The sequence below is a fragment of the Fusarium tjaetaba genome (assembly GCF_013396195.1).
Source record: "Fusarium tjaetaba strain NRRL 66243 chromosome Unknown NRRL66243_c0000063, whole genome shotgun sequence".
Taxonomy (NCBI): Eukaryota; Fungi; Ascomycota; class Sordariomycetes; order Hypocreales; family Nectriaceae; genus Fusarium; species Fusarium tjaetaba.
In genome coordinates, this window is record NW_023501259.1 from 194,267 (window position 1) to 219,651 (window position 25,385).

General features: G+C 48.3%; 11 protein-coding genes across 11 annotated transcripts; 3 read left to right on the forward strand and 8 right to left on the reverse strand.

Moving 5' to 3' along the window:
• Positions 1–186: 186 nt before the first annotated feature.
• Positions 187–1,335, reverse strand: FTJAE_3229 (LMBR1 domain protein; the record flags this gene model as incomplete). Its single annotated transcript, XM_037349504.1, has 1 exon — positions 187–1,335. One exon carries the CDS (start codon positions 1,333–1,335, stop codon positions 187–189), a length of 1,149 nt encoding a protein of 382 aa, XP_037209621.1.
• Positions 1,336–2,308: 973 nt separating this feature from the next.
• On the reverse strand, positions 2,309–4,554 carry FTJAE_3230 (dual specificity catalytic domain protein; the record flags this gene model as incomplete). The annotated part of the gene is made up of 3 exons (XM_037349506.1): positions 2,309–2,753; positions 2,801–2,938; positions 3,479–4,554. 3 exons carry the CDS (start codon positions 4,552–4,554, stop codon positions 2,309–2,311), a joined length of 1,659 nt encoding a protein of 552 aa, XP_037209622.1.
• A 502-nt stretch (positions 4,555–5,056) lies between these two features.
• On the reverse strand, positions 5,057–6,154 carry FTJAE_3231 (myroilysin precursor; the record flags this gene model as incomplete). The annotated part of the gene is made up of 2 exons (XM_037349507.1): positions 5,057–5,181; positions 5,938–6,154. The coding sequence occupies 2 exons, from the start codon at positions 6,152–6,154 to the stop codon at positions 5,057–5,059; spliced, it is 342 nt and encodes a 113-aa protein (XP_037209623.1).
• Positions 6,155–8,713: 2,559 nt separating this feature from the next.
• FTJAE_3232 (transcription factor) lies at positions 8,714–9,808 on the forward strand (the record flags this gene model as incomplete). The annotated part of the gene is made up of 1 exon (XM_037349508.1): positions 8,714–9,808. The coding sequence occupies one exon, from the start codon at positions 8,714–8,716 to the stop codon at positions 9,806–9,808; it is 1,095 nt and encodes a 364-aa protein (XP_037209624.1).
• A 603-nt stretch (positions 9,809–10,411) lies between these two features.
• Positions 10,412–11,194, reverse strand: FTJAE_3233 (peptidase a4 family; the record flags this gene model as incomplete). Its single annotated transcript, XM_037349509.1, has 1 exon — positions 10,412–11,194. The coding sequence occupies one exon, from the start codon at positions 11,192–11,194 to the stop codon at positions 10,412–10,414; it is 783 nt and encodes a 260-aa protein (XP_037209625.1).
• A 2,051-nt stretch (positions 11,195–13,245) lies between these two features.
• On the forward strand, positions 13,246–14,757 carry FTJAE_3234 (uncharacterized protein; the record flags this gene model as incomplete). The annotated part of the gene is made up of 1 exon (XM_037349510.1): positions 13,246–14,757. One exon carries the CDS (start codon positions 13,246–13,248, stop codon positions 14,755–14,757), a length of 1,512 nt encoding a protein of 503 aa, XP_037209626.1.
• A 152-nt stretch (positions 14,758–14,909) lies between these two features.
• FTJAE_3235 (histone acetyltransferase GCN5) lies at positions 14,910–15,848 on the reverse strand (the record flags this gene model as incomplete). The annotated part of the gene is made up of 1 exon (XM_037349511.1): positions 14,910–15,848. The coding sequence occupies one exon, from the start codon at positions 15,846–15,848 to the stop codon at positions 14,910–14,912; it is 939 nt and encodes a 312-aa protein (XP_037209627.1).
• Positions 15,849–16,924: 1,076 nt separating this feature from the next.
• Positions 16,925–18,571, reverse strand: FTJAE_3236 (uncharacterized protein; the record flags this gene model as incomplete). The annotated part of the gene is made up of 1 exon (XM_037349512.1): positions 16,925–18,571. One exon carries the CDS (start codon positions 18,569–18,571, stop codon positions 16,925–16,927), a length of 1,647 nt encoding a protein of 548 aa, XP_037209628.1.
• A 1,262-nt stretch (positions 18,572–19,833) lies between these two features.
• On the forward strand, positions 19,834–21,417 carry FTJAE_3237 (f-box domain protein; the record flags this gene model as incomplete). Its single annotated transcript, XM_037349513.1, has 1 exon — positions 19,834–21,417. One exon carries the CDS (start codon positions 19,834–19,836, stop codon positions 21,415–21,417), a length of 1,584 nt encoding a protein of 527 aa, XP_037209629.1.
• A 1,007-nt stretch (positions 21,418–22,424) lies between these two features.
• Positions 22,425–23,129, reverse strand: FTJAE_3238 (peroxiredoxin (alkyl hydroperoxide reductase subunit C); the record flags this gene model as incomplete). Its single annotated transcript, XM_037349514.1, has 2 exons — positions 22,425–22,950; positions 23,023–23,129. 2 exons carry the CDS (start codon positions 23,127–23,129, stop codon positions 22,425–22,427), a joined length of 633 nt encoding a protein of 210 aa, XP_037209630.1.
• A 607-nt stretch (positions 23,130–23,736) lies between these two features.
• On the reverse strand, positions 23,737–25,185 carry FTJAE_3239 (l diaminobutyrate decarboxylase; the record flags this gene model as incomplete). The annotated part of the gene is made up of 1 exon (XM_037349515.1): positions 23,737–25,185. The coding sequence occupies one exon, from the start codon at positions 25,183–25,185 to the stop codon at positions 23,737–23,739; it is 1,449 nt and encodes a 482-aa protein (XP_037209631.1).
• Between the last annotated feature and the right edge of the window lie 200 nt (positions 25,186–25,385).

Sequence of the window (25,385 nt, forward strand, 5' to 3'; positions counted from 1 at the left end):
CGATTGTTACAGTGGTAAATGCTACGGTGATGGGAGTGCCGCACTCAATGGTATATATTTTGAAGCAGATACATCGATGTATAATAAGATTGCAATCAAGAGTCCAAGACCGACTTCACCTTTGACAGACACATACATAAACTCCGAATCATGGTAATCATAAAGCTGTTCTCTCGTTGAATCCTTTCATACAACGTAGGCCGGTAAATCAGATTCGGTCCTCGTATATACCGGCAGCGTTTCGCCCAGGTTCTCAAAGGTATTATCGAAAGTATTATCTTGGCGCTCTGTGAGGATGACTGGTCGACGAATTCTTATCTTCCGAGAACTGTTGGATGCTGAAGTATTATCAGCCTTGTCAGATGGCATCGTCACTGCTGACAACGAAACCTCTAAAACAAAGTCGTGCGAAAGCTTCAGGGCGGTGTTCGAGGCCTCTTCGCACACGCATGACTTGCTGCGCTTTGCAACCATCGTCGCAATCGGGCCATACTCAAAGCTTAGTGTCGAAGTCGTCTCCTGATCACTCTGGGACGGTCTCCATTCCTTGCGAGGTTGTCCCTTTGCTACAATATGAGAGACGCTTTGCCTATGATTGGTGGGCTCTTGCTCGGCGTGACGGGCACAAATACCCAGTGGGGCCTCGACGTGCTCTTCAAGCCTCCATTCTACTCCGATTGCTTCCCATGCGTAGATCTCACCTCCTCCGTGCCTGGGTTTAGAGAGAGAGAAATCTACCTTGACTTTCTTGTCCAGTCTGATAATTTGCTCTGACGACAAACGCGCGTTCAACGGGGTTCCTGAAATTCTCATAGAACTCTCACGAACGACTTGGGGTCTGTACAGTGAACGCTTCACTTCAATATTCTGGTTCCAGGTAATTGTTTCTCCAGTGGCGAGAATGAGTTCGGCAGATAATTCGTACGTGAGGTCCAAAAGAGGTGTCGTAACCGAGGGAGGCGTGTCGTTGTCAAGCCGCGTGGTGAACATGAAGGGGTATTTTCCGTCGGATGGCATGACTCTTCTATCGATGAAAGTCCACCTTTGGAGATGAACATAATGGTGAGCGCAGTCAGGGCAGTTGGTACGAAGAGGTTTCTTGTAGTAGTGATGGAGACGCAACGTCACAGAGAAGCTCTTGACGTCTAAATCTTTTCTCACGTCGAGTATGGCCTCCCCTATGAGTGGTGTACCGGTGGAAAGCGCGCTGCTTTCGAGAGTTAAGGGCATCGGCGTCTGAAACTTCCATTGTATGCCAACATTCGTTCGGTTGGGGCCTAGCTTGCGTAGGCCTTTCGACGGGAGCAGCTTTGAGACATAGTCGAGTGAAACCATTCTGAAGTTCACTTTCTGTAGTTAGACTATGTGCAACCGATGGGCGGCAGATCTTACGAAACAGATACTCGAATAAGCGATTGTAACTTTGCGGTTCGATGGAATTTTGTAGTTAGTATGGGGCGCAGCATGTATGTTTAACTCTTATTCCGCGTACCCTGCACAGGAGGTCACAGCTCTGGTCATGGATTTTTCTCCGATGTCTGACAGTCTGGCTTGGTAGGCGTAGAGTCTAGAACAGAAGAGTCACCCGTAAACCTGCAAGTGGTGTCAGCCAGAAGACCAGTCTATGACGTAGGTAGTCTTTAGTTGTGTCTAAAAGTCCCTGTTATCTTGACCACACTCCGCTTTCTGTCAGTATCATTCTGCGATCGATAACAGCAACACAGTCGCCTCCTGCAATACGAGATGAGTTCCGAAAAGGACGTGAAGAAAAGGCGCGGCCTGCGGACTTGAAAATGAGTTCCTTGGTAGTTGGAGATCACGCTGATGAGGGGCTGAACGGTCGGCCCCTCGCCCCGTGATTGTCGACCAGTGCCCACTCTAGCCTAGATAGGCAAGTAAATTCCAGCTATACTCGGCAGACAAAAGTCCCCGTATCGGCCATATGCCTGGACGGAAAAACATGTTTATAATGGGCGGTTTTGCCGTAGGTCCTTCTGGCTGCTAGATTAAGTACTAAAAATATTGAGTCTAAGATCCTCTAAATCTGTATTAAATTATACTAAGATTTTTATTACCTAGATAGAGGTTCTAAATTCTATTACCTCCCCTTAAACGTATACACGCTCACAGTAAGGTAATAGCCAGAGACTTTTCAGCTACTGCAACTTTGTTATTTACGTTATACATGCAGACACCAATATAGGCTATCTCGATTTCATATCTATTGTCTCCATTTACCTACACATTGCAGCTTAGCCGCTCCAGTGCTTGTTATTTTCCTCTACACCATGGAATACAATCTTGCTCATCAATTAGCCCCACAACGAACTTCACGGCTATCTAGTTCAGGCCGTAAGGCATCGTCATCTATCTCATACAGAAGTAGTGCAGGGGTAGTCGCGAATCCCGTAGCCTGCCCCATCTCAGGTCTTGTACCCTGACTGGGCGCAGTGATCGCGTTGCTCACTCTCCTCTTCCGCCGGAGGAACAATACGGTTGCAGCAATAAGAACCGCCAAACCTACAACTGGGAGAATCACGGCGAGAATAATCGTGGTCTCTTTTGAAAGACCAGAGCTTGAGTTGCTCTCGTCCGTCGTCGAGGCCGTTGCTGATACGGTTTGCTCAGCCTGTAGCGGTCCGATGATGTACGTTGTCGGCGTTGTATCGCAACCCCAGGACGTAAGTTTAGCGCTGTCGTCAGAGGCTGTTTGGTAAATAAAGTAGACGCATCGCGACGAGGCTCCATATGCACTAGATAGCAGTCGTCAATGTTGTCCCTAGTCACTAAGTAGTCTTACCATTTCATGATGGGAGAGTAAGGGCAGAGTGAGGCAACTGTGCCTCCACAATCGGGAGCTGAAGCATCTTCGCATGCAGCGGGTATGTAGCAGCTTGTCTCATGGCAACAGCCCCATGACTTGCCGCCGCTGGGGGTGCTGCAGGTGGATGGTGAAGCGCACGCTGCTGTGTAGACTTTTCATTGATGAATGGCAGCAGTTAGCCGGTCTGATGTTGTGTCTCGGACCTGCTCACAGGTACTTACTTGAATTGACAGAAAATTAGCCGCAAATCTGCGCATTTGTAGTTGCCATAAGTGCGTCCACTTGGACGGTGTCAGGTTCGTGTACGTGAGTCGGGCTGAGCTCCCGGGATCGGACGTCGTCCATCGTACCAGTACTCCAGGCGAGAAGCTGATATGTATAAAATGCGTTATGGAACGATCTCCATCTTGTAATCTTATTCTTTTCGGGGCAGATGATGGAAACGGTATGACATCAACCTCCGATATTTGACGGCGTTCTCTTTGGATAGTTCTGTGTTGACTCTAAAAGCTTAAAATCACCTAGACCGGCCGCTAAGGGATCGCTCAGACTGAAACTCTAAGATGACTTCGCTGATTCTATTGTGCTATAACCTTTCTAACATGCTCTTCTATGTTACTTGGCAGCGTGAGACCATACTCGCCCTTAGCGTACCTAAAGCAAAACTCCACGAGGCCGAGACATGCATGTTGAGAGCCAACATATGACCTTCCCTTGTACTCTAGCCCTTGTAGCTCGTAGAAGTAGGCCTCATTGACTTCGAAGAATTGATGTACCACGGCTTCTGTAGGCTTCTGGCCGTTCTTAAAGAATGCCGTGGCAACGCATATCTTGAGCACCGCCGCACCACCTTTTGTCTGCACCACCTTACTCTGCTTCTTTGTTATAAGCTCAGGCTGTTTGTCTAGCTTCGGAGCTGTGGATTCCATGACCTCAGAAGCAGAAAGCCCATTAGCCTTCTCGCTCCTATACTCCGGATCCTCGATGAGTTTAAGGTCGTAACGTGCCAACAGCTCATTAAACCGTTCCATTATGACAATGACCGGGAGACGCTGCGCACGTATCGCCTCTGTGATCTCTTCGCGGTGTATCCGCATCTGCTCTTTCGCCGCAGTCTTATTCTTCAAAGACGCGAGTCCTTTCTCGGAGCAGAGCTTCTGTTGCAGATACGCGATCAGCACTGCGACGGAGCGTGAGCGCCCGGATTTGCAGTGTATCAAGATGTTCCTCCCCTCGCCGCTATGCCTCTTGATAAACTCATTAGTCTCATCGAAATGGTCGATAAGATTAGAGTTGGCGTTGTCCTCGAGAGGGATGATAAGTGGGTACCTCACGATGCTGCTTATCACGCCGTTCTCGTCGGGGTAGAATCGTTGTAGCCCGTATGAGGTGTTGTTCTTGTCCCATGCTAGTGAGTCTTTGGGATGGATAGCAATAACGACCTGTATGTCATTTTTTACAAGGATATCTTCGTTCAGTGCATGGTTCATGCCCCCGATAAAAATGCTTCCGGGTCCCGTGAGATCTATGTGGACAATACGGGACATTTCCGTGATGTCATTCCGGGTCCATTCTCGGATCTCGTTCCAGAACTTGGCATGCAGAAAAGCGAGGTCATCATGCGACGCAAGGTTGTCGAGTGCCTTGTATGTGGTCGGCTCATAGGAGGGGTTTCGCGCAAATAGCTCGCTCCACTCTATTGACGGGGACTGCTTGGTGATTTTGTCCATCGTGGCAGCGATAGAATATTAGCAAGGAGAAAGAAATGAAGAGGAATAACGCCGTCGATCCGAGAGTAAAGATTCGGATCCCCAGTTAAGAAGTTTATGTGCGAGGGTTGTAATCTTGGCGAATCTAAGCCTCAATCGCATGGCTGAAGACATGTAATCACTAAATCCGCAGCTGGACGTGTTGCACGCTGATTGGTTCAAATGCTTTATTACCAGGCAGAGATTTTTCACTTGCCTAATTCATTTTTCCTTCGTGTTATAGCGAATCCATAGTTTAAATATAAAGGTTTTCTATTACATATACTCGGTTAAGAACAGCCACATTTAAATTCATTTCTTCATCAAATACCTGGTTGCCTAGCTAGGTCCCTGTAACTAGATGCTAGCACTCTCCCCTATATGATCATCATTGCGATAACCATGGCTCCTGTTGTTGCTGGTCCTGCTTCTGGAGAGCTTCTAGCTCTCGCTCGGCCTCGGTGATAGGCTCTTTGGGTTGAAACTAAAGGTACCCTGGCGCAGCAATCACGATACCACAGCCGAGGCCGCAGGTAGCTGTCAGAGTAGCAAAACCGACCAAGTGCTGAGGAGCATGGGCGCTCCTGGTCGGGAAAAGGTATCGAGTCGCTAGCGCAGTTTAGCATGAGCGGTAGTCGTAGGCCAACAACAAGGAGACACATCATGACATAGTTGGCAAGGGCGGAATGAACCGAGGCCGAGATTAGGCATGCGACAGCCGTAATTCCGTAAATACCGAAGCTATGCCACCCATCTATCTTGGAGGTTGTCTGAAGTCCACGACAGAGCCAGCTGACACACGGCGCCGGTCATCTAGACAGGGACGGTTATCCGCTGTACCGTGACCTTGGTGTAGCTCATAGATCGTTGGAGGAGGAGAATGTATTGAAGCTCCCTGACCCGGGAGCAAGATGGAGCAAGGTCCGAAGTCGTTATATCCCGTTCAATGGCCAACAGGACCAAGCCAGTATAGGACTACTGTGTTGGAGAGATAGAATATGGGGTTCTTATAACGAGGTAGTCCAGTAGTAGCTTTAAAAGTACAGCTATATGGAGTTTCGTATTTAGGACTCGAATATACAGAAGAAATCCTGTAGCTTCTACTTTTGGTTAATGCAGTTGTAAACATTGTATACCTTCCATCCATCAACTTCATAGAGAACTTTAGCTCCTTTGTTTCTGCCAATGCTTTTGTAGCAATTGAACTTCTTATACCCATTGCTTCCTGTCCCTGCCCAAGCATTCAAATCCATCTTAACTGCACCAGCCGCAATTTGAGAGGTAAAGGTTACCCCGCTGCGAAATCTGCCTTGGTCTGTCAGCTACCATATACAGCAGGTGGAAATCTAGAATATTTCAGCTTACCTTTAACAGCCTTCCCTTCCCAGTATGTGAAAGTTCCATGAGTGACATCGGTGTAATCGCTAGGACGAGCCATATTGCCTGGAGGACTTTTGTCACCGTAGTATGCCATTCCGCTAGAGACTTCGTTGCCTTTGACGGAGTTGACAAGATAGACGTACTCGTAGGCGGCGACTGAATGGACCCCGGCTAAGGCGGTGAGGAAGGATGTGACCTTCATGATGGCTAGGAGGTACTGTGTTTGATGGTAAGCGATACAGGGCAAGCCTTGGCAAGGAATGGCAACATTATATACTTGAGAGATGTGCAATCAGTGGGTCGTATTCTCTCTGCAGTCATATGTGCACCAAAGTTCCCAAGCTAATCACATGACTTAACGAAGCATTGACTAATAGTATTCAGGCTAGAAGCTACAATACGATCATGAGCTGGCCTTCAGCTGTAACATTAGTGCTTACAACTACGCACCTACCGCTCAATTTCAAGAGCATAGATTTTAAGACTGTTCTAGAACTTAGGTCTTTGGGAACTTTTAACCCCATGAGTGAAGAATGCGCCTGTCTTCGGTTAGCACGAGCCATGATCCTGGGAGGGGGCTGAAATATGAGTCGATAACACGGGTTGTCTGGCGAGAGTTGCTAAATGCTGACTGCTGATTTAAGCTCGCAGCCACGAGCCTCAACTGCATGGACGGGGCTGGGTATTGTGGCTCTTGATGGCCAAATATCTCACTTACCTCGAAAGAAATTAAAATGCAACCTGTAAATTACAATATTTTACGTCTATTTCTTTAAGATCTACCATCGGGGTTAAGTAGATATGTTACTACACTGCGTGTTGAAATTGTGTGGCTTTTGACATGCCCTTTAATGAACTTATCGTAGACCACGGGCCTTGTTTCATAGACGGGCAGTACTGGGCACCGATGAAGAGGCCGTTAGGCGATCCCGTCATGGATAACAGCCAATAGCTGGCTCTTCATCGTATATAATCCCTGGGATAAACTATACCTAGTCTGTCCAGGTAGTTAACGTTTTCTAAGAAGCCAGGGTACCCCAGCTGCTAACAATGGACTCCTCTGCAGCTGAAAGAAATAAAGCAGACCACGCAGCGCTAGCCTATTTTTAACTAAAGGCGATGCAGCCCTAGACCCAAACGATGGTTGGGAGGTAGACTGATGGGCGGCATTTATTCATGATCATGTTGGAGGGGACTTCGCAGAGGAAATAGCCGACGAAGGACAGATACACAAGAAGGGAGTAGTCTCAGAGCTCGGAGTTAGTCGACGTGATGCTTGTACTCAAGTGAGATGAGCCTACCGCATGTTGAGACTCTCACTCATTCCAGCTGCATTTGTTCAAGTCAGTCGCTGTTTATCCCGCCATCGGTTGATCTCAGAGCTCACGAAATTCCCCCGATCCAGGTATGCAAGGACATACATCAACTATAGGCAAGGCAGAAGAGTGAAATCAATCTTTCGAACAAGGCGTCGTTCTTCGGCTGTATCAGGGACATAGTTTGCCAGATGGTGAGCTGCTCATCGTCAGCCAGTGCATCGCCAGGCTTGACGATCTCGCTATCTGCAATATCTTGGGACACACGTTGCTGAAGGACGGTTTTGCCTTCATTTTTAGAGTCCATCGCGATCGTGGGATAGATCTACAAGAAAGGTAAGATCAAATGTAGGAAACGAGGCGGAACGGCCCGTCGGGGAACATGGGCATTATATCTCCAGGATCGGCAGTCGGCGTGGTTCTCCGATCACCGAAGATCCTTCCCGATCAAAGACTTTCTCATTGCCTAGTTCATTGCTTCAGATGATAATCATAAAATCCCGCCCCTCCGTACGTGCCAGGACAGGAGGATGTTTCTTGAGAACGAAAAATCCCTGTACAGCGCAGAACTATGGTGCGGGGTATCTGCCATCAAGCTTGTTGAGGAAAGGAAACTAAAAGCGACGAGAAGCATAGAACGTGCCGGCGTACAGATGTATAGCCCGGCTATCATATTGCCAAGATGTATGCCTGAAGGCCGATGACCGTTGGACGAGGGACAGAGAGCTATTTTCCGTATAACTGCTGAGTCGTTAGTGGAGCCCAAGATCAGTGCTCTCTGTGATTGGCTTCCTTAGCTCCAGGGTATTTTTCATGATGGGCTGTTGAAGAAAAGAAGAAGTTGCGATTAAATCTTTGGTAGGTAGGAGCTACATGTGTTGTTTCGAGTGATACTTCTTCACCGTTTATTTTTGCATTTCTATGCGTATTGCATGCTTTAACAAGAACCAGCTGCCACCTCTGTCTTATGCTTCACGCGCTACCAAGTTTCATTCTATCAAAGGATCATACCCCAGTTACCTTCAAACCGTGTCAGCTCGACTTCGAAGGAATCATGTCAGCATGAGTGTATGTACCTTTGTATCTCCTCATCTTCGCTACAGATTTTTAACCGCCCAAGCCTTCTTTTACCTGTAATCATGATGATATTGTGCGTTGACTGACGCTGACTATGGCGGGACGGGCCGTGCATATAGGACGGCGCTTAGGTTGTCCAGTCAGGTCAGTCTTGTCCCCGCATCCGTCATGGATCAAGTTTATTTTAAGCCTGGAAACTCATTTCACAGCGCCAATAAACTTCTTCTACTCCAATAATAGTGATACAAGCAGATAGATGTCTCAGCAGTGCACGTGATGAAACTGCATCAGTCTTAAACCCCTCATATGCTCTGTATGAGCTCTTTCTTTGCTGTCAAGTCAAGTCACATCATATCGCCACAAGCAACATGGTCTCAACACAACCCCCAAAGGACCGCAATGAATTCAGAATAGCAATTGTGTGCGCTCTGCCTTGCGACGCTGATGCTATCACACTACTCTTCGACGAGTTCTGGGACGAGATTAGTGCGCCTTATGAGCGATTAGAGACAGACAGGAACACATACATCACTGGACGAATTGGACAACACAATATCGTTCTTGTCACTCTACCTCGCCCGGGGTGTACCAGTGCGGCAAGTGGATCAGCCTACCTGACATTAAGCTACCGCAATCTCAAGCTTGCGCTACTCGTCGGAACATGCGGAGGCATGCCACGCATTGGCAACATTGATGCATACCTTGGTGATGTAGTGATTGGTAAGGATGTTACGCAGCATGACTTCGGCACCCATTACCCGGGTGAGTATGTCCTGAACGATGCAGCCGAGAATATGATACGAAGAGCAAGCAAGGAATTGCGAATCCTGCTGGCAAATCTGCAAATGGAATTTACGAGAAACCGTTTGAAGAAAGCTGCCGAACACCATCTGAAGGATTTGCAAGAGGCTGCACGGAAAGCAGGGCGGAAAGCAGACTATCAATATCCAGGAACGAAAGAGGACAGGCTCTTCCCCCGGGATTATCGTCACGAACACAAAGAGTCCTGCACTCTGTGTAAAGATAATGCCCACGGCTTTTGTGAAGCAAATTACAGATCTCCATGTATTGAGACCGGATGTGACTTCTCAAAGTTGATCCATCGCCATCATCGAGACGATCTCCCGCAAGGCGCAGAGTTCATACCAGAGATCCTCCTCGGACGGTTCGGTTCAGCAAATATACCTGTCAGAGATGGTGTTTATCGAGACGAATTGGCTGAGAAATATAGCCTTGATGCTTTTGACATGGAAGGAGCTGGTATATGGGATGAGCTCCCCACATTGATAATTAAAGGGATTTCTGGTTACGCGGATAGTCACAGCAACAAGGCTTGGAAGGACTTCGCATCCGCGACAGCAGCTTCTGTGGCAAGGGCCATTCTTGGACGTTATCCAAGCAGCGATATGGAGCCTCCGGTTCCTCTGCGTGGTATGTACTGGTTCCTTTTCATCGTACAATAACTGACATTTAGTAGCGCAACAAGAAGCCAATGAGCTTAGTGTCGCAAGCAACTCCCTTGTGGATGTAGGCTCGTGTAATAAGCAAGAGATTGCAGGGAGCTTGACATATGCCTCTGAGCCGGTAGTGATACCCAGAGAGATAAATACTGCGAACTACTATTGGAGGAGGCTGTTAGTAGGTGGTTGGAAAACAAGCCTTCTGGTTGGAAGCGGCATCCTTATAGTTTATGGTTTGGTGTAAAGTTTTCATCTACTTTCAGCATCATAAAACCTGCCTACGCATCTTCATTGCATAAGTGATTAATCGATACCAACTGCGTCTTGAAAGCTTTAAAGAAAATGAGGACTGTATCTCTTAGCTAGTATGTCTGTGCTCAATTGTGTTCACGAATGTAACCTCATTTTACTGCAAGATTAATAGACCGTGCCAAGTTCCAGCCATGTACAATGTTCAATTTATATATACGTTGAAGTACTAACTCGATCCAACCTCTCCATCTTCAACACTGCCATGATATGTACCAAACTCTTCACACCCTATCTCATGCAACTCATCCAAGTCATTTCCAATCAAGACATCAGGCCAAGAGCCGATTCAGCCCCCTAGTTACCAACATACTTGACAGTAACAGAGTTGCTGGTGATAGAACCAACAGCCTGGACAGTCTGACCCTGGTCAGGAGAAATATCAATGATCTGAGCACCAGAAGGACCAGAAGTACCCTTGGTTCCAGAGACAACAGCATTGGTGAAAGTGACAGTGCCAAAGTCGGCAAGGTCAACCTGGCTACCGCCCTCCTGGAAAGCCTCAACAATCCACTCAGCGTTGGTCTCGCAGAGGGTAGAAGGAGTGTTGGTGAAGCTGTGAGTGGCCTTCTGGTTAGTGGTCAAGTTCTCAAGGGTAGCGACACCCTTGGTCTTGGAGGACGCATCAACAGTCATGCGGATCTGATCGCCGACGGAGACGTCAAAGTTGCTGAAGCTGTAGGCATAGTCGGGAATCCACTCATACCAAGCATCGAAAGATCCATCGGCATAGAAGGAAATACCAGTCTGAAGGATAGCAGTCTGGCAGGTATCGCCGTCGATGCCAACCCAAGCAGAGGCAGCAGCGCCGTCAGCACCGCTGACCTCAGGGACGGTGATGGTGCCCTGGACTTTGTTGTAGCCGCTTCCGATCTGAACAGCACCGGCCCAGTTGCCAGAGTACTGGTCGTTCTTGGTGCGAACCTCAGAAAGAGATGTGAGGCGCTGGTTGGGGTGAGAGCTGTACTTGGCTCGGCGGGCAGAGCGAGGGACAAGGGGAGAAGTGTCACGGGGAGTGAGCTTGGTGCCAGGAGCAGCGAGGGCAAGGCTGGCGGCAGCGAGGAAGAGAGTGAACTTCATGATAAAGGTTGAGTTGGAAGTGTTGGACTTGAAGAGATGAGATGAGCTTGATTGTTTCTGATGCTTCTGGATATTTTCTTTCTCTTGGCATTTTCGCAGACTTATATAGATTTTGGATCTGTAGTATTTCCTATGTGCTCTACTATCTATCCCATTAATCCAAGACTATTCCTCAAAGCGTAGGTCCATAACTCCAGATATCCTCGATGCCGTACTTCCGTATAATCAGCTGCAAGTCCAAAACTACTAATGTGTATCGTGAGTGCGGAATATTCTATCACATCTCTATACCTGCACTCCAACCAAACCTCCTCCCTTTTCTGGACATTTCACCATTAGCCCCGGCAGTCATGTCTATCGGACTTTATACCACTTGCCTATCTGAAAGGGACCTTTTATAATACCGCTATCACTGATGCAGCCTGGCTTCCGAATGTGGGCACATCCGTGGCTTCGTGTGAGATGATTGGAGAGAAGTCGAGTCTAGGACCTGATTGTAATCAAGCTTGATCTGGTAAGTGCGCCGAGGCCGGATGTAAAGCGGCATCTCTTACAGCTGGTCTGCGGGAGTTGGCGTGATGTGCCGTACGAAATGACAGGGGTTCGATCTCCGATAAATACTATATAGAAAATAATTACGTTATATATTGAAACTGAACATATATAAAGTTCATCTGGAGTTATCAACATAATAATTAGACATTTAACTTAGGTTTTGAGAATGAGCAGACCCTGATGATCTCTGATCTTGACACGAGAGTGGCATGCATGAATATCCATGCTATTCTGTTATCAGTCGTGATCGGCGCTAAGTTCGGCATAAAGATGCCGTGCAACTCCTTTGCAAGAATTGTCCGCCACAAACATGGCAATGATGTGCAGCAACCCATTTATTGCAGCTAGGTATAACTCATGAACTTTTGTCGCTGCTAATGATTCCTTATCACATGGGTCTATGCGTTGGTGTTGCGCTATTTTACAAGATCAGTTGTCACAACGGGGACGGTCATATGGAACTTCCGAAGCTCCTTGCGAAGGAGTCCGGCTTCTAGTTATTCCCGGAGTAGAGCCTTCGACATATTGTATTCGAGAGAGGTACTGCTGGTAAGCGCTCATCATAGACGTGTCTCTCAGGATTGAGTTGCGACTTGAAGTTTATAAATCGCCGGGCCGTATCAAGTTGCCACAGCTGTCGTGTTTGTTCTACAATTCCGTCGGTGCCTTGCAGTATTTCTACTCTTTTAAAAGTTACGGTCTAACCTCTGCCCGTTCATCTTTGGAGGATGTCGCAAACACACAGGCCGTGCCGAGTATCTATGGCCCATGCCTTCCAGAGGGTCTGCTAGAAAACGAGGGCAATACCAGACAAAAAGCTTAGCGACACGCGTCATTACAAAGAGGCTTGCCTTGTGGAAGGTATTGGAATGACATAGAAGATCTGTATCGCGCTCCTGAAGCTTAGTTATGCATCCTGCTACAACGTCTAGATTCTGAGTTACACTTACCATTCGTGGCTGTGATCTGTAGGTCCGAGCTTGTAATCCACTGACAGAACTCAGTTCAAATAGTTCCGATGTATTGTTTTGAACTTCTGTGGCTGGAACAAGAGGTTCAGTCAGTGGCAAATCTTTGCGTGGATGAACTTCTCATGACAATGTTGGATCCCTCTCGGTACTAACGATACAGTTCAAGGCGCATGCTCTTGTCCAAAGACGTGAGTTAAACAATAGTTCACCCGAAACCCTATTGGCCATCTTTTCTAGACACTTCTATCCAGCCAGTCAGAGATGAAACTATATCGCCGTTACAGTTCAAGTACACGGCCAAACATAACATTAACTTCAGAAAGCTCTTAGACGCACATGCCCTAATGCGAAAACTTAAACAGGAACAATTATATGTACTTGAGTTTTTCTTTTTACTGTCCCCTCATTGGAAGGAATTCATTCAGAGATTTCCCTAGTGCGACAATGGTTCGTTCAGCCATCCGTGCAAGTTCGCGACGGCCAGTACGGCAAACAACTACATTAAACTCCCAACCAGATTTCAAAATGCGTTGGTACAGTCTCTACGCGGGAGCCCGACTAGAAATACTCGACTTTGTCGTCCACTCTACCATCCAAGAGAAAGGCTCCATCGCACAATACGCCTGCGTATCCCGAGAATGGCAAGAGTGGTTCGAGATATTCACATTCAAGCGACTAGAAATCTCACCATCTGACATCATGCCATTCATAACCGTGTTCATGAATCTTCGCCGCCGAAGATACCTCCAATACATTGGCGCGAAACTCGATCTGCCAGTTCACGAACACATTCAAGATCCGTTTCTTGATCGCGATGAATTCGTAAACATACATCAGCAAATGCAAGCCCTTTCACAGCAGGATCCTATGCTGTGTTGCAATTATTCATGGCTGAGATATAAACATCAAGAGGACATGTCATGGCTGAAACATCGAGAGGAGAATTCGTGGCTGAAACATCAAGACGAGGAAAACAACCGTGCTTTCACGAATGTTCTGCGAGGTCTGTTTGCGGAGCTTTTCCAGTGGAGAAGAGAGCACTGTCATCACGAGGGTATTGAGCTGGAGATCATTGCTGATACCAAAAGTCATTGGCAGAAGACTGCGGAAGAGTGTCAGGCACTCAATCCTCCTAGCGACAACGGTAGTGGGGACTTTCATAACAGTCTCTCAAGCGAGCTCCAGATCTTTCATGCCCCTCCGTACCACGGACATCAAGTGCTGCACGATGGTGAGCTAGACTTTTCCTTTTGGCTGGAGCTAGACGTGCAATTCGGAGGGACGCTGGGTCCTGAGGTCCACGTCATCTCGGGCCTATCAATCCTTCGACGAAGTGTTCGTCACTTTGACCCGGAATTTATTGCTCATATTGTAAGCCTACTTCCGCGTCTGAGGGAACTTCGATGGGAGGTTAGACCTCACGCGCATTGGCGAACTGAGCATAAGTTCCATAGTCAACTGCAAAAACTGCTAAAGACGTTGAATCCGGCTATGACCAAGGTCAGGATCCAACAGCAACCCACGTCAAAACCGCTCCACAGCCCAAGCCCCTCTATGGACCGTCCAAGTCTCGGTGATCGTCTGATCCTATCATGTCCATTTCTTGTAAACATCTACATGGACATTAAAGTCGACATTACCAAATTCTTCTACATGCGGAATCATTTACAAAATGTTCGTATCATGTGCGTACGGACTCACCAGGCATTGCTTGACGAACTCCCCAACACCTCGAATGTGTTGTTTGGCGGTATTGCCAAGGCGGTGTCCAAGATGCCAAAGCTCAGCGCTCTGTGTGTGTTTAACAAAACCGACACTGAAGCTTGCGCTGTTAACTTTGTTGTGGAGCGTGATAGCTTTAAAGTCATTGCCCACTGCAGTTGGCCATTTAATGTCAGGGATGAGACCAAGGCCCGCTGGAGAAAGGCTGGGAGACATCAGCCAGGCAATTTGGTTTGGTTGGCAGCGCAGAGCTCGTACGACACTGTTAAACATGAGATCATGTTGCAACAGCAGTGGCATAGTAGTTTCTGCTGAATATTCACAGCTTGTGCACTTCGTTACAAGTGCATAATGGTTTGTAGGAGAGCAAACGCAATATGATTAGAACTGCCTACTCGATGAGAATTCTACAAAATATACAATAACTCTTATGCACTATCAGCGTAGGTATATTATCCTTGGCCTCTTCACTCTTCATCCTCCTCTAACAAATCATACCACTCGGGGATCTCTTTGACGAGTCCCCACATGTACTTTTCCAGCTTTGTCGCACACTTGGAATAGACAGTCGTTGCGTCATTATATTTCCGACAATTGCTAAAAATTAACTTGAGATCACTAACAAGATCCCTTGGCGCCGCATAGTAATCATGCTCTAGTCTTTCAAGCATCGTCGACAAGTCCATCGGGGATGTTATGACGTTATAGTAGTCTGGCACATCGTCCTTGTTGACTGGCTGGAGAAAAGGCCATGCTTGTTTGTGGTCTTGAACTTGGTACAGGAGCCGTCGCATCTCGTTGAAATGAGGCCCGTGGCGTGGCTGCCTTGATAGTTCGTCCATGTCTGGGGACCAACCGGTTGCCCGGATATGAGGAATAGTGAGCGGGTCGATTGGAGTGATGGTGCCATCGGCCCATTGCTGAGGAGGTTGGTAAATGATGTGGCTTTTATTCATAGGTCGGATCTTTGCGAGCACGGTTTCTTTTTGCTTGAGAAGCATTCGTCCAATCTCCAAATAGCGTATCCGGGGTACCATAGAGCATTGCATCAGCGTTCCTCCTTCGTAGTCTTTTATATACCCCATCCAGATGGATCTCTCAAGTGAAATATCCTTCGTAAAGCCCTGCTTCTGAAAATACCCAGTAGCATAGTTATCTGCATATGTCAAGAAGTACATTACCGGGGACGTTGCCTTGACGTAGTCCTTTAAATGGGCCATGAGATGGGCGCCATAACCTTTAACTTGTTGATCTGATGATACAGCGCAAAAGACGATCTCGGCAAATTTCCGCGCTCGAAATTCTCGAAATGATATACCGCCAATAACTTCCAGGGGCTTCTTCACAATGGCGATGGATAGATGGGTACGGTCATAGACAAGACGTGCGATATAGTCCTTTGGCATTTTCGGCAGTTGCTTCTGGAACAAACACTTGAGCCCTGTAAGAAGAATCATGCTCTCTCGTGTACCATCATTATTAACAACTCGATACTCTATCTCGCCATTTCGCTCTTCAACCACAGCAGGCTTCAGATGAGTTAGGCCAAACTGACATTTATTAAGTGGCCAGCGCACTCACTTTGTCAGGGAAGGGTATTCTGCTAGATATATCCCAGAGCCCTATGTCTGATCTGTCCGAATCTTGATTGGAGCTCTTGAGTCTTTTAGCATCGGATTGAGTTTCTGGTTCAATTGAAGCTGGACGCTTCGCGAGAGGGAGACTTTGCCCGTCCGCGAGCGGATGCGCCTCGCTGTCCATCTGTATCAAGTGGTGGAAAGGCGCTCCGAGCGATGTGTAAAGGACAAAGAATTAAGTCAGTGAAGGTATTAGAATGGCTTAAATAAATATTCTCTTAAAAATTACAAACACCTGACCAGCCATGTGACCAGAGAAGTGAGTTCATTGACAACCAACAGACCAATTAGATAACGAGTTGACCTGCCAATCATTTCACAAAACTTTACCAACAGAAACCAACTAAGGCTTTATATAATCAGGCTTGTCTGAACTTTGCAGGTGAGATGAAACATACATAATTTGAAGCAGCGAAGAGAGCGGTCCAAGTGTTGGTGGGTGACCATGCTTGGTACTATATGGCTGCGCAGGATACAGCGGGCTGTTATCTACGGCGCTGAATGGGTAGCGAATCTCCGTTTCTCCTGTTGCGGGGACTTTTAATAGATATCTAGTAATACCTGCATGTTATGATTGATTTGTCTTATACCCAAGCTAAGACAAGTCGGCTAAAAGCTCAGACATACATGGAGTTCAAAGACTGCGATTGCACTAGATTAAGTCACGTCACAGAAACCTACAAGCTTGGAAATTTTATGTCAATTTGATGTCATTTATCCTATCCAAGACTTATCCCAGGCCAACCATGTCCAGATCATTATTATTGTGCCTGCGCTATCCTTTCCATCCCCTTCCGTTCTAAGGTATCATGAGTGTATTTTACTCGTCCAGCAATCTAGTTATATCACCATCTGCGAACAATAGCGCGACGTCCAGGATATGTAGGCGCCACTGTCGCGTTCTTACCCGACACTCCACCAGAGGGTAGAAGGACTGGGATGTCGGGGTGCTGTAGGGCTTCGGCTTCAGCGATGGGCATCTCTCCTGCGCCCTCATGAGGTTCAGCGGGTTGAGTTGCAGGAACCTCGTGTGCCATAGTCGCTATTGGTGCAGCCGGGTGTTCGGCAGCGGGTGCTTCGTGGCCCATTGTCGCGACTGGTGCTGCTGGGTGCTCTGCGGCGACAGACGTCTCATGAGCTGGTGCTGCTGGGGCAGCAGGGTGTTCGACGACAACTGGTGTTTCGTGAGCTGGAGGCGCGGCGGGATGCTCAGCTACGACAGTCTCGTGAGGCGCTGGAACCTCTGCTGCTGGTGCGTGTTCAGGGACCTCCACGACAACTGTCTCGTGTGGTGGTGCTTGATGGGCTGGTTGTTCGTGCTCGGGCTGTTCAATGACCACGACGGGATGTTCTTGAGGAGCTTCGACGGGATGAGCAGTGGGTTGAGCGGCGACGTGCTCGGTGACTGTCTGGATCACAGTTACATGCACGGGCTTCTCTACCTCGACAGTGTGAACAACCTCAACGGGTTTCTCAACTTCAACAGTGTGGATCTGCTGAACGGGCTTCTCGACAACTTGAGTGTGCACCACTGTGACGGGTACTTCGACATTGACAGGCTTCTCGACTTCAACCACTGAAGTATGGACGACTGTGTTCTCAACCACGGATGTATGGATGACAGTCACGGGCTTCTCAACTGGTACTTCAACAGGTTGAGTGTGAATCACCGTGACTGGTACCTGAACGGGGACCTCGACTGGCTGGGTGTGAATCACGGTGACGAGCTTCTCGACCTCCACGGGCTGTGTATGGATGACGGTAACGGGTTGTTCAACTGTCTGGTGCACGACAGAAGTCTCAACGACTGTCACAGGTTTCTCAACCTCGACGGGTACAGTGTGAACGACAGTGACTGGCTGCTCAATGGTCTGATGAACCACCGAGGTCTCAACCACTGTAACAGGCTTCTCGACCTCGACCGGTTGGGTATGGATGACTGTAACGGGCTGCTCGATGGTCTGGTGTACAACAGATGTCTCGACAACTGTAACTGGTTGTTCAATCGTTTGGTGGACAGTCTCGATAACTGTGACTGGCTTTTCGACCTCGACTTCGACGGGTTGGGTGTGAATGACTGTAACAGGCTGCTCAACTGTCTGGTGAACAACAGAAGTCTCAACCACGGTCACAGGTTGTTCGATCGTTTGGTGAACCGTCTCGATGACTGTAACAGGCTTCTCGACTTCCTGGTGGACGATCGAAGTCTCGATGACTGTAACTGGTTTCTCAACAGGAACATGCTGAACCTCCGTCACGGTCGCATGCACCGTCTCAGTCTGGTGCACAACCTCAGTCACATGAACTGTCTCATGCACTGTCTCGTGAACAACCTCCCCAGGTATCGTCACGTGCACCGTCTCATGAACAGTGACCGGCTCGCACACCACGGGCGCAGCCTCCTCAGCAGGAGGATTTCTTCGGAAAAATGACGGAGAAGCAGTCGCCAGACCAGCAAAGGCAGAAGCAGAAACGATAGTTGAAAAGTGCATGGCAGGCCAGCCTCTTTGATTAGAGATAAGCAATTAGGAAGGAAACGTTTCTCGACTCGGCGATACCAGATCGCGTGGGTTGATATAAAAAATGAACGGCAGGTTTTAATAAAATTAAGGAAGAAACAAACGACAATAAAGAATCGAATGGGGATCACAAAACACGCTCCAGGCGGAAATAGAGCGAAAAGAAAGAATGTGTAAAGAGAGAGGGAGAGGGATGAAAAAGGCTAAAAGCGACGGGAAAAGACGAGGTTTTTCTTCGTCTTGGCCATGATGTTTTGGCGTTGCATTTCATCCAGGGAACATGAGACGTGGCTACCCTTCGGGCAGTGATGAATCCGCTCCAAAATGTCATGATTTTTTGGGGGTTTTTTTTTCCTCGCGCCTCGTTCCCAGCTCGGAAAGTTGGCTCGCCGCAGGGAGTCGGTGTTTGGAGGAGGTATCTTGGCGATGTGCACTTGTCTCGGCATTGATTCAGCTGCCCTCCTCCCCTGCCCGTATATCAAAGCACAAACCATCAAAGCACAATAGAGTTGGGTTAAGCTTAAGAGGCATAACGTTAAGTCAGATAACCTTAGAGCATGAACCCCTGTTTGAAACTGTTGCATTGGGGGAATTTGGGGCTCATAGCGGGCTTGGCGACCTCCTGGCCGATGTTTCCCTGCAGCGGAAGGCCTTGGTCCCGGCCTTAGAGGCCCCGTTTCTCGGTTTCAGCCTTGTTACCAGAGATTGAGGAAGAAAGTGACTGATGTTATACGAACTTGGGATGAGTTGGCGCCTTCACCAGCGTTTTGGGTTAGCTGTCAAGGTCTCATCTTGACTATCCTGAAACAGAACCCCGCCAAGTCTTGTATCACGGATCTTGCGGCAGGAGGCTCCTCAGTTGACGTAAGATAAATAGCCTTGGGAGTTCCCTGCGAAGGATGTTTTCTTTTTTTCTGGTGAACTGTTCGTAGAATGCAGTTCTTGCGAGGCCAAGGTTGACAGGTGTTGGCAGTTGAGTCGTTATCTTATCTCGCAGGCCTTATCTTATCTAGTCAACTCCGAGGCTATTCTTAGCAATGAAGTGCGGCTGAGAGGCATGGGATTTCAGCTTCGATATCCGTAGTATGCTTACTCTTGCGATATTAACTTGTCCGTAATTCTTCGTAACCATCATCCATCACCAGAATTTCTCAAGGTCTGCGTTTTCACTGCGCCAATCTCCTGTACTCATCGATGCACGTAATATCTCGAAACAACCACGACGTGTTATCAGTATGAATAACCTAGACTCCTTGGTGCAGACGCCTTCGGATCGATTAAGCCGCCTATCCGGAATCCCTCTTGACATCATCCTCCACCATCTCGATCTCGCATCATTCACCAACTTACGTCTCACCTCACGCCAGCTAGCCACCAACACCATCCACTGTCGTTTCTTCAGATCCTCCAAGACCGATCTATTTCTGGCTAGTTTACAATCTCTCTCAGATAGAGTCTCTCACCCTCAGCTGGGGCCCGTGCTGAGAGAGCTCACTGTTGTTGCAACGCTCTATGACACCCAACCAGCCGAGGCGACTGTCCAAACAAGGAAGAAATGGTCTGAATTCGACAAGGACGAACTCCACCGTGATACAGAGAATTATCACCAACGCGTTGAAGATCTGCGCGAGAGAAACGTAGATTGCACAGATGAAGAAGTACAAGAGGCGCAGCAAGATCTTGAATGGATGCAGACAAGAATACAACAAGATGCAGACAACGGTGGCAGCCAGGCCATTCGCTCGTTAACCAGCATCTTTGGAATCGCTGTCAATCTTCGTGTTATCAATCTAGACGCCTGTATCATCGGAGGTCGCACCAAGACCTGCTCACCAGCTGAACATCACAAATGGTATCGATCCGACCACCAGAGATCAAGTTGGCCTTCAGTCTGGGCAGCAGCATCCGAAGCCTACTTCATCGTCATCTTGGCCGTATCCCGCAGCAGGATCCAACTTGAGAAACTCCACATCTTTCCTGATACGCCGGCATGCAGTGTGCAGCTCAGCCGTGTTGAGCCTTCTTGGATAGCGGTGGACGTGGATGATTTTGCATATGCTTGCAAAAACATCAGGTCTTTCAGACTGAGCTTCTCCACGAATACAAGCATCGGAGTATCACCGCCTGCCCAAGGAGACCCCCTTTTTCGTCATGCCTTTGCAGCAAGCTCTGACTACAGGCCACATCCAGAGCGGGATCTGGATGATTGTGCCGATGCAGCCGCAATTCTTAGATTTATGCACAATCTCACATCCCTGGATCTTCATTGTTATCGCCCAGATAATCTCCTTTTTCCTGAATACACCAGGGCTTTTTATTTTATCAGCCAGAAGATTAGGCTCGGCTGTCTGAGGGAGCTTTCTCTGCGCGGTCTTCCCCTGCGACCAGACGACCTGATTCTCTTCTTAACAAACCACCCAACTATCACGAAGCTGTCTCTCGATGGCATTCTTCTAGTGGGCGGATCATGGTCACCTGTCTTCTCATGCATCGAAACTATGCCTGCCCTGGAGAGTCTTCACCTCAGCTCCCTCAGCACGGAGTTCAGCCACGTAATAAATCTTGATCCAGTAGAACGCACTCTTGAAGCCGACGTACAAGATATGGAGAAGTGGGTTCCTTGCGGAGATGGGCATATCTTATACACACGAGATATGTGCAGGGAGGAGATTCGGCAGGGACTAAATTTTAGACCGCAGCCGGGACCTCGAAATATTTGGCGGGACAATACGCTGGCATACTTTGAACGTATTCAGTATGAGTTTGGACCTCCTTCGAGTGTATGGAATTGGGAACCATTGAATGAGGATAGTGCGTAGATACATTGCAGGCAAAGAATGGGTAGCCGGTATACTGCCCGGATTGACTTTGATAAGAGTGTTATTTTGAGTTGATAGTCCCCACAGCTGATGGCTTACATCACGCGCCTCGCACACGGGGAGAGACTTACCCTAGGTAGATGATAAAAATTATCTTTTTAATACAAGAACAGGAGTATGCTTCTCAAGCATAGTAAAAGGGCTAGTTTTGAGACTACTGTATAACAATTTTTCAATTAACATGCACTCACAGGGTACATCACCACTTTCCGGTTGATGGTACTCTATTTTCTCTGTTTTGGTGATTGGATAGACCTTGGTCTAGATGCTGATGTCAAGTCAAGAAATGCATATGACTACCTGTCCCATTGACAATTAGAAATGCTTACTAGCCGCCAGATTTGAATCCTAGGCGAAGCTCGGGATTTACCACAACGTATCAAATGTCTTTAAAGGCCTGTAATGTTGTTTAACTCGGCATCGAAGCTATTTTCTGTCGTTGTCGAGCAGGTCCGGGTATTGCGACGGAAATGCGGTAACCAGGGTGATGATTTTAAGTTTGTTGAGCACGACGCGTTTCAGGCACTCACAGTGGGAACTCGATTTACTAACAGTGCAACGTTCAAGGCCGTGCAAGACATTAATTCACGGTCAAATTGTTGAGAAGAATTATCCATCAATATACATTGTTCAAGGAATGTCTATAGTCTAGGTCTAAGTCTACTTTATAATCGTATCTCGTCAAAGACGACCGGTCGCACTCGTGCATCGCCCTCTATAAACATAAGGATCGTGTTCGTTATTATCGCGTTGGATCGTTCGTCATATTGCTACCGGTAGCAGCGCGGTCTTTGTTTTCTCTTCTTCTTCTTCTTCTTTACTGGCGGGTGTTGATTGGAATTCGAGTCTCATTGGAATCTAACATCTATGCCTTAGCTCCTGTAACATTACAAATCTTAGTCAAACAAGTGTTCTTTTGCTGTCCACGAATGGTGTCCAGGTCCGATTTACTCAGTCCTGGGTCGCTTCCGGGACTCACCATTCTCTCCCTGCTCCTCAAAGTACTCCAGGCTTCCCTTGGGATCAGCCTTCATGGTCTTTCCGCCCTCCTGCCATCCGGCAGGGCACACCTCGCCGTACTCGTCGGTGAACTGGAAGGCCTTGACCAGGCGGATCGTCTCCTCGACGTCGCGGCCGACGGGGAGGTCGTTGACGGTGATCTGGCGGAGGACACCCTTGGGGTCGATGATGAAGAGGCCGCGGAGCGCGATGCCCTCGTCCTCGATGAGCACGCCGTAGCTGCGCGAGATCTTGGTGGACTTGTCGGCGATGAGGGGGAGCTCCAGGTCGGGGCCCAGGCCGCCCTGCTTGCGGGGCTTCTCAACCCACGCGAGGTGGGTGAAGTGGGAGTCGGTGGACACGCCGAGGACGGTGGTGTTGATCTCGCGGAAGCGGTCGAGGGCGTTGTTGTACTGGATGATCTCGGTGGGGCAGACGAAGGTGAAGTCCATGGGGTAGAAGAGAAGGACGACCCTACGAAGCATCAGTCAGTATAATCCGTCCATCCAGGTCCTCAGGGGGAGGGGAGAGAGCGTGAAATCGTACCATTGTCCCTTGAAGTCAGAGAGCTTGATGTCTCTGAACTCGCCTCCAGGGAAGAGGGTAGTAGCCGAGAAGTCGGGAGCAGGGCGCTGAACAAAAGCTGAAGACATTGTGATGGTAGTTATCGTGATATCGATTGAAGAAATCTAGAAGGACGAAAAGAAGGGGAGGGAGAAAAGGTTTAAAAGCTAAAAAGCTTCGACGCGACTAAAGAAACGTCTCAGGAAAAAGCAATCAATGTGGAGCCCGCGTTATCAGGGGCCGGGCCCGGTCATGGAACAAAATGGAAATCATCAAATTTTAGCGCCATATTAGCTGATACCGTGATAAACAGCCTAGACAGAGTGAGCAAGTAAAGTAAGTTTATGTAATTAGTGCTATTGACTCATGGAATTGTTGGTGGCATCTTTGATGGCGGTGACGCAAATGTGGACTGACTTATCTCTAGAACAGTGTGAATGCCGAACAAAACGCGTTGGACAAGAGAAAATTCCACGTGCGGTGCCTGCGGCGTCTGCGGAGTCGATGCAATTTGATTCCAAACCCGCAGCGCCAATCAACGCAATCAGTCTATATCCGGCCCGGTCTTCGGAGTAGCTCGGTTCGGAATACCGAGCTCACCCTACATCAATCTTATCAGTTGCGATATCGCTGCAGCATTCTTTGGAATCTCACGTTGATCATGATTGTTTCGTTATTCATCTGATAAAGAAAAATCTAGCTTTTTACTCCATTGCTAGTCTTTGTGCTCTGTGTGGTGAGGAGGTTGGCTTCGTGGATGATGTCTGACATGTCGTCGAGCGCTAATTGCGGGCTCAATGCACAGATCCTCAAAGCTACCTTTCCTCGAACCTTGGTGGTTAGAATGCCAGCTTTGTTACTCGAGATGAGGCTCTTTGAGATGCCACTGTTGATAACCTCAATCTCATCCTCCGTCAAACCCTCAGGCGCATAACGAAATGTTACAACGCCCAAGCTAGCAGCGCTGACAATCTCCCAGTCAGGTAACTTTCTCAACTCCTCCTCCGCCCGCTCAGCAAGATCAAATCCATGATCAATCATCCCCCCAATCCTCTCAACACCAATGACCCTCAGCGTAAACCACAACTTCATAGCACGACTCGCAGGCCTAGTGAGCTCCATACTATAATTCCAAAAGTTTGGAATATCCTCATCTTCAATCGCCACGCCGTCGCGCAGATAATCTCCCTCATTTGCAAAGCTTCTGACAAGGTTGGCTTTGTCTTTTACCAAGAGAAGACCGCAGCTGTAGGTTTGGAAGAGCCATTTGTGCGCGTCCCACGACATGCTGTCGGCGTACTTGAGCCCGTCGACTGTCTCATGGCGTGTTGTGGATAGAGTTGCTGAAGCGCCGTAAGCGCCGTCGACATGCAGCCAGATTTGTTCCCTTTTGCAAATCTCTGCGATTTCTGGTAGAGGATCGATGGCGCCCGTGTTTGTGGTTCCACAAGTCCCAACCACCAAAAATGGTACAAGACCTGCTTTGCGATCATCCTGAATTGTCTTTGCCAAAAGAGCTGGGTCAAGTCTGAAGTTCTCATCCGCAGGCAATCGTCGGATCTGCTCTTTATCGAACCCAAGCATTTTCATAGCTTTGGCAACAGAGTAATGCGTCTGGTCCGAGAGATACGCAACTGCCTTGCCCGTTTCACCATGTGGCACAAAACGATCCCTCGCAAGCACAATCCCCATCAAATTCGCCATTGAACCACCAGAGACACAGATCCCCCCTGCACTCGCGGGAAACCCAACTCTCCCCGCCAACCACTCAATCAACGTCTTCTCAATAACAACAGGTCCTGAGGCCTGAAGCTTGGAAGCACCGAGTGCATTAAATGCACTGGCCACTATATCGCCCAGCCAAGCGACGGGTGATGTAGGCGAGGGGATGAAGCCCATAAAGCGAGGGTGATTGACGCGCATGCGGTGGTCGAAAGCGGAGAAGGCTTCTTCCAGGACTTGGTCGATTGAGTGCGCTTGACCTGGTGCTCCTATCTTTTGGAGGTAGGGGACGTCTGAGGGTTGTGCGACTTTGATGATGGGGTCGTTTTTGACATCTTGAGTCGTTGATGCTAAGCGTTGTGTTATGGATTGCAGAGCTGAGCATACCGCTTCAAGCTCGTCGTTGTGATGAAGAGAACCCATGTTCAAATACTGCGAAATTGTCTGTTTGTGTCCTCAATTCTCGATGTCACCAAGGCCATCTTAAATATCTACGTCTCTTATTTTGTATTCGCATATATCTCCATAAACCAATACTACCCTCGCGCCCTCTATGTCCAGATCAGTGGGGTTATTCAATCCCCTTGGCATGTCAATCGTGCGCCTTTCGAGAAATAGATCCT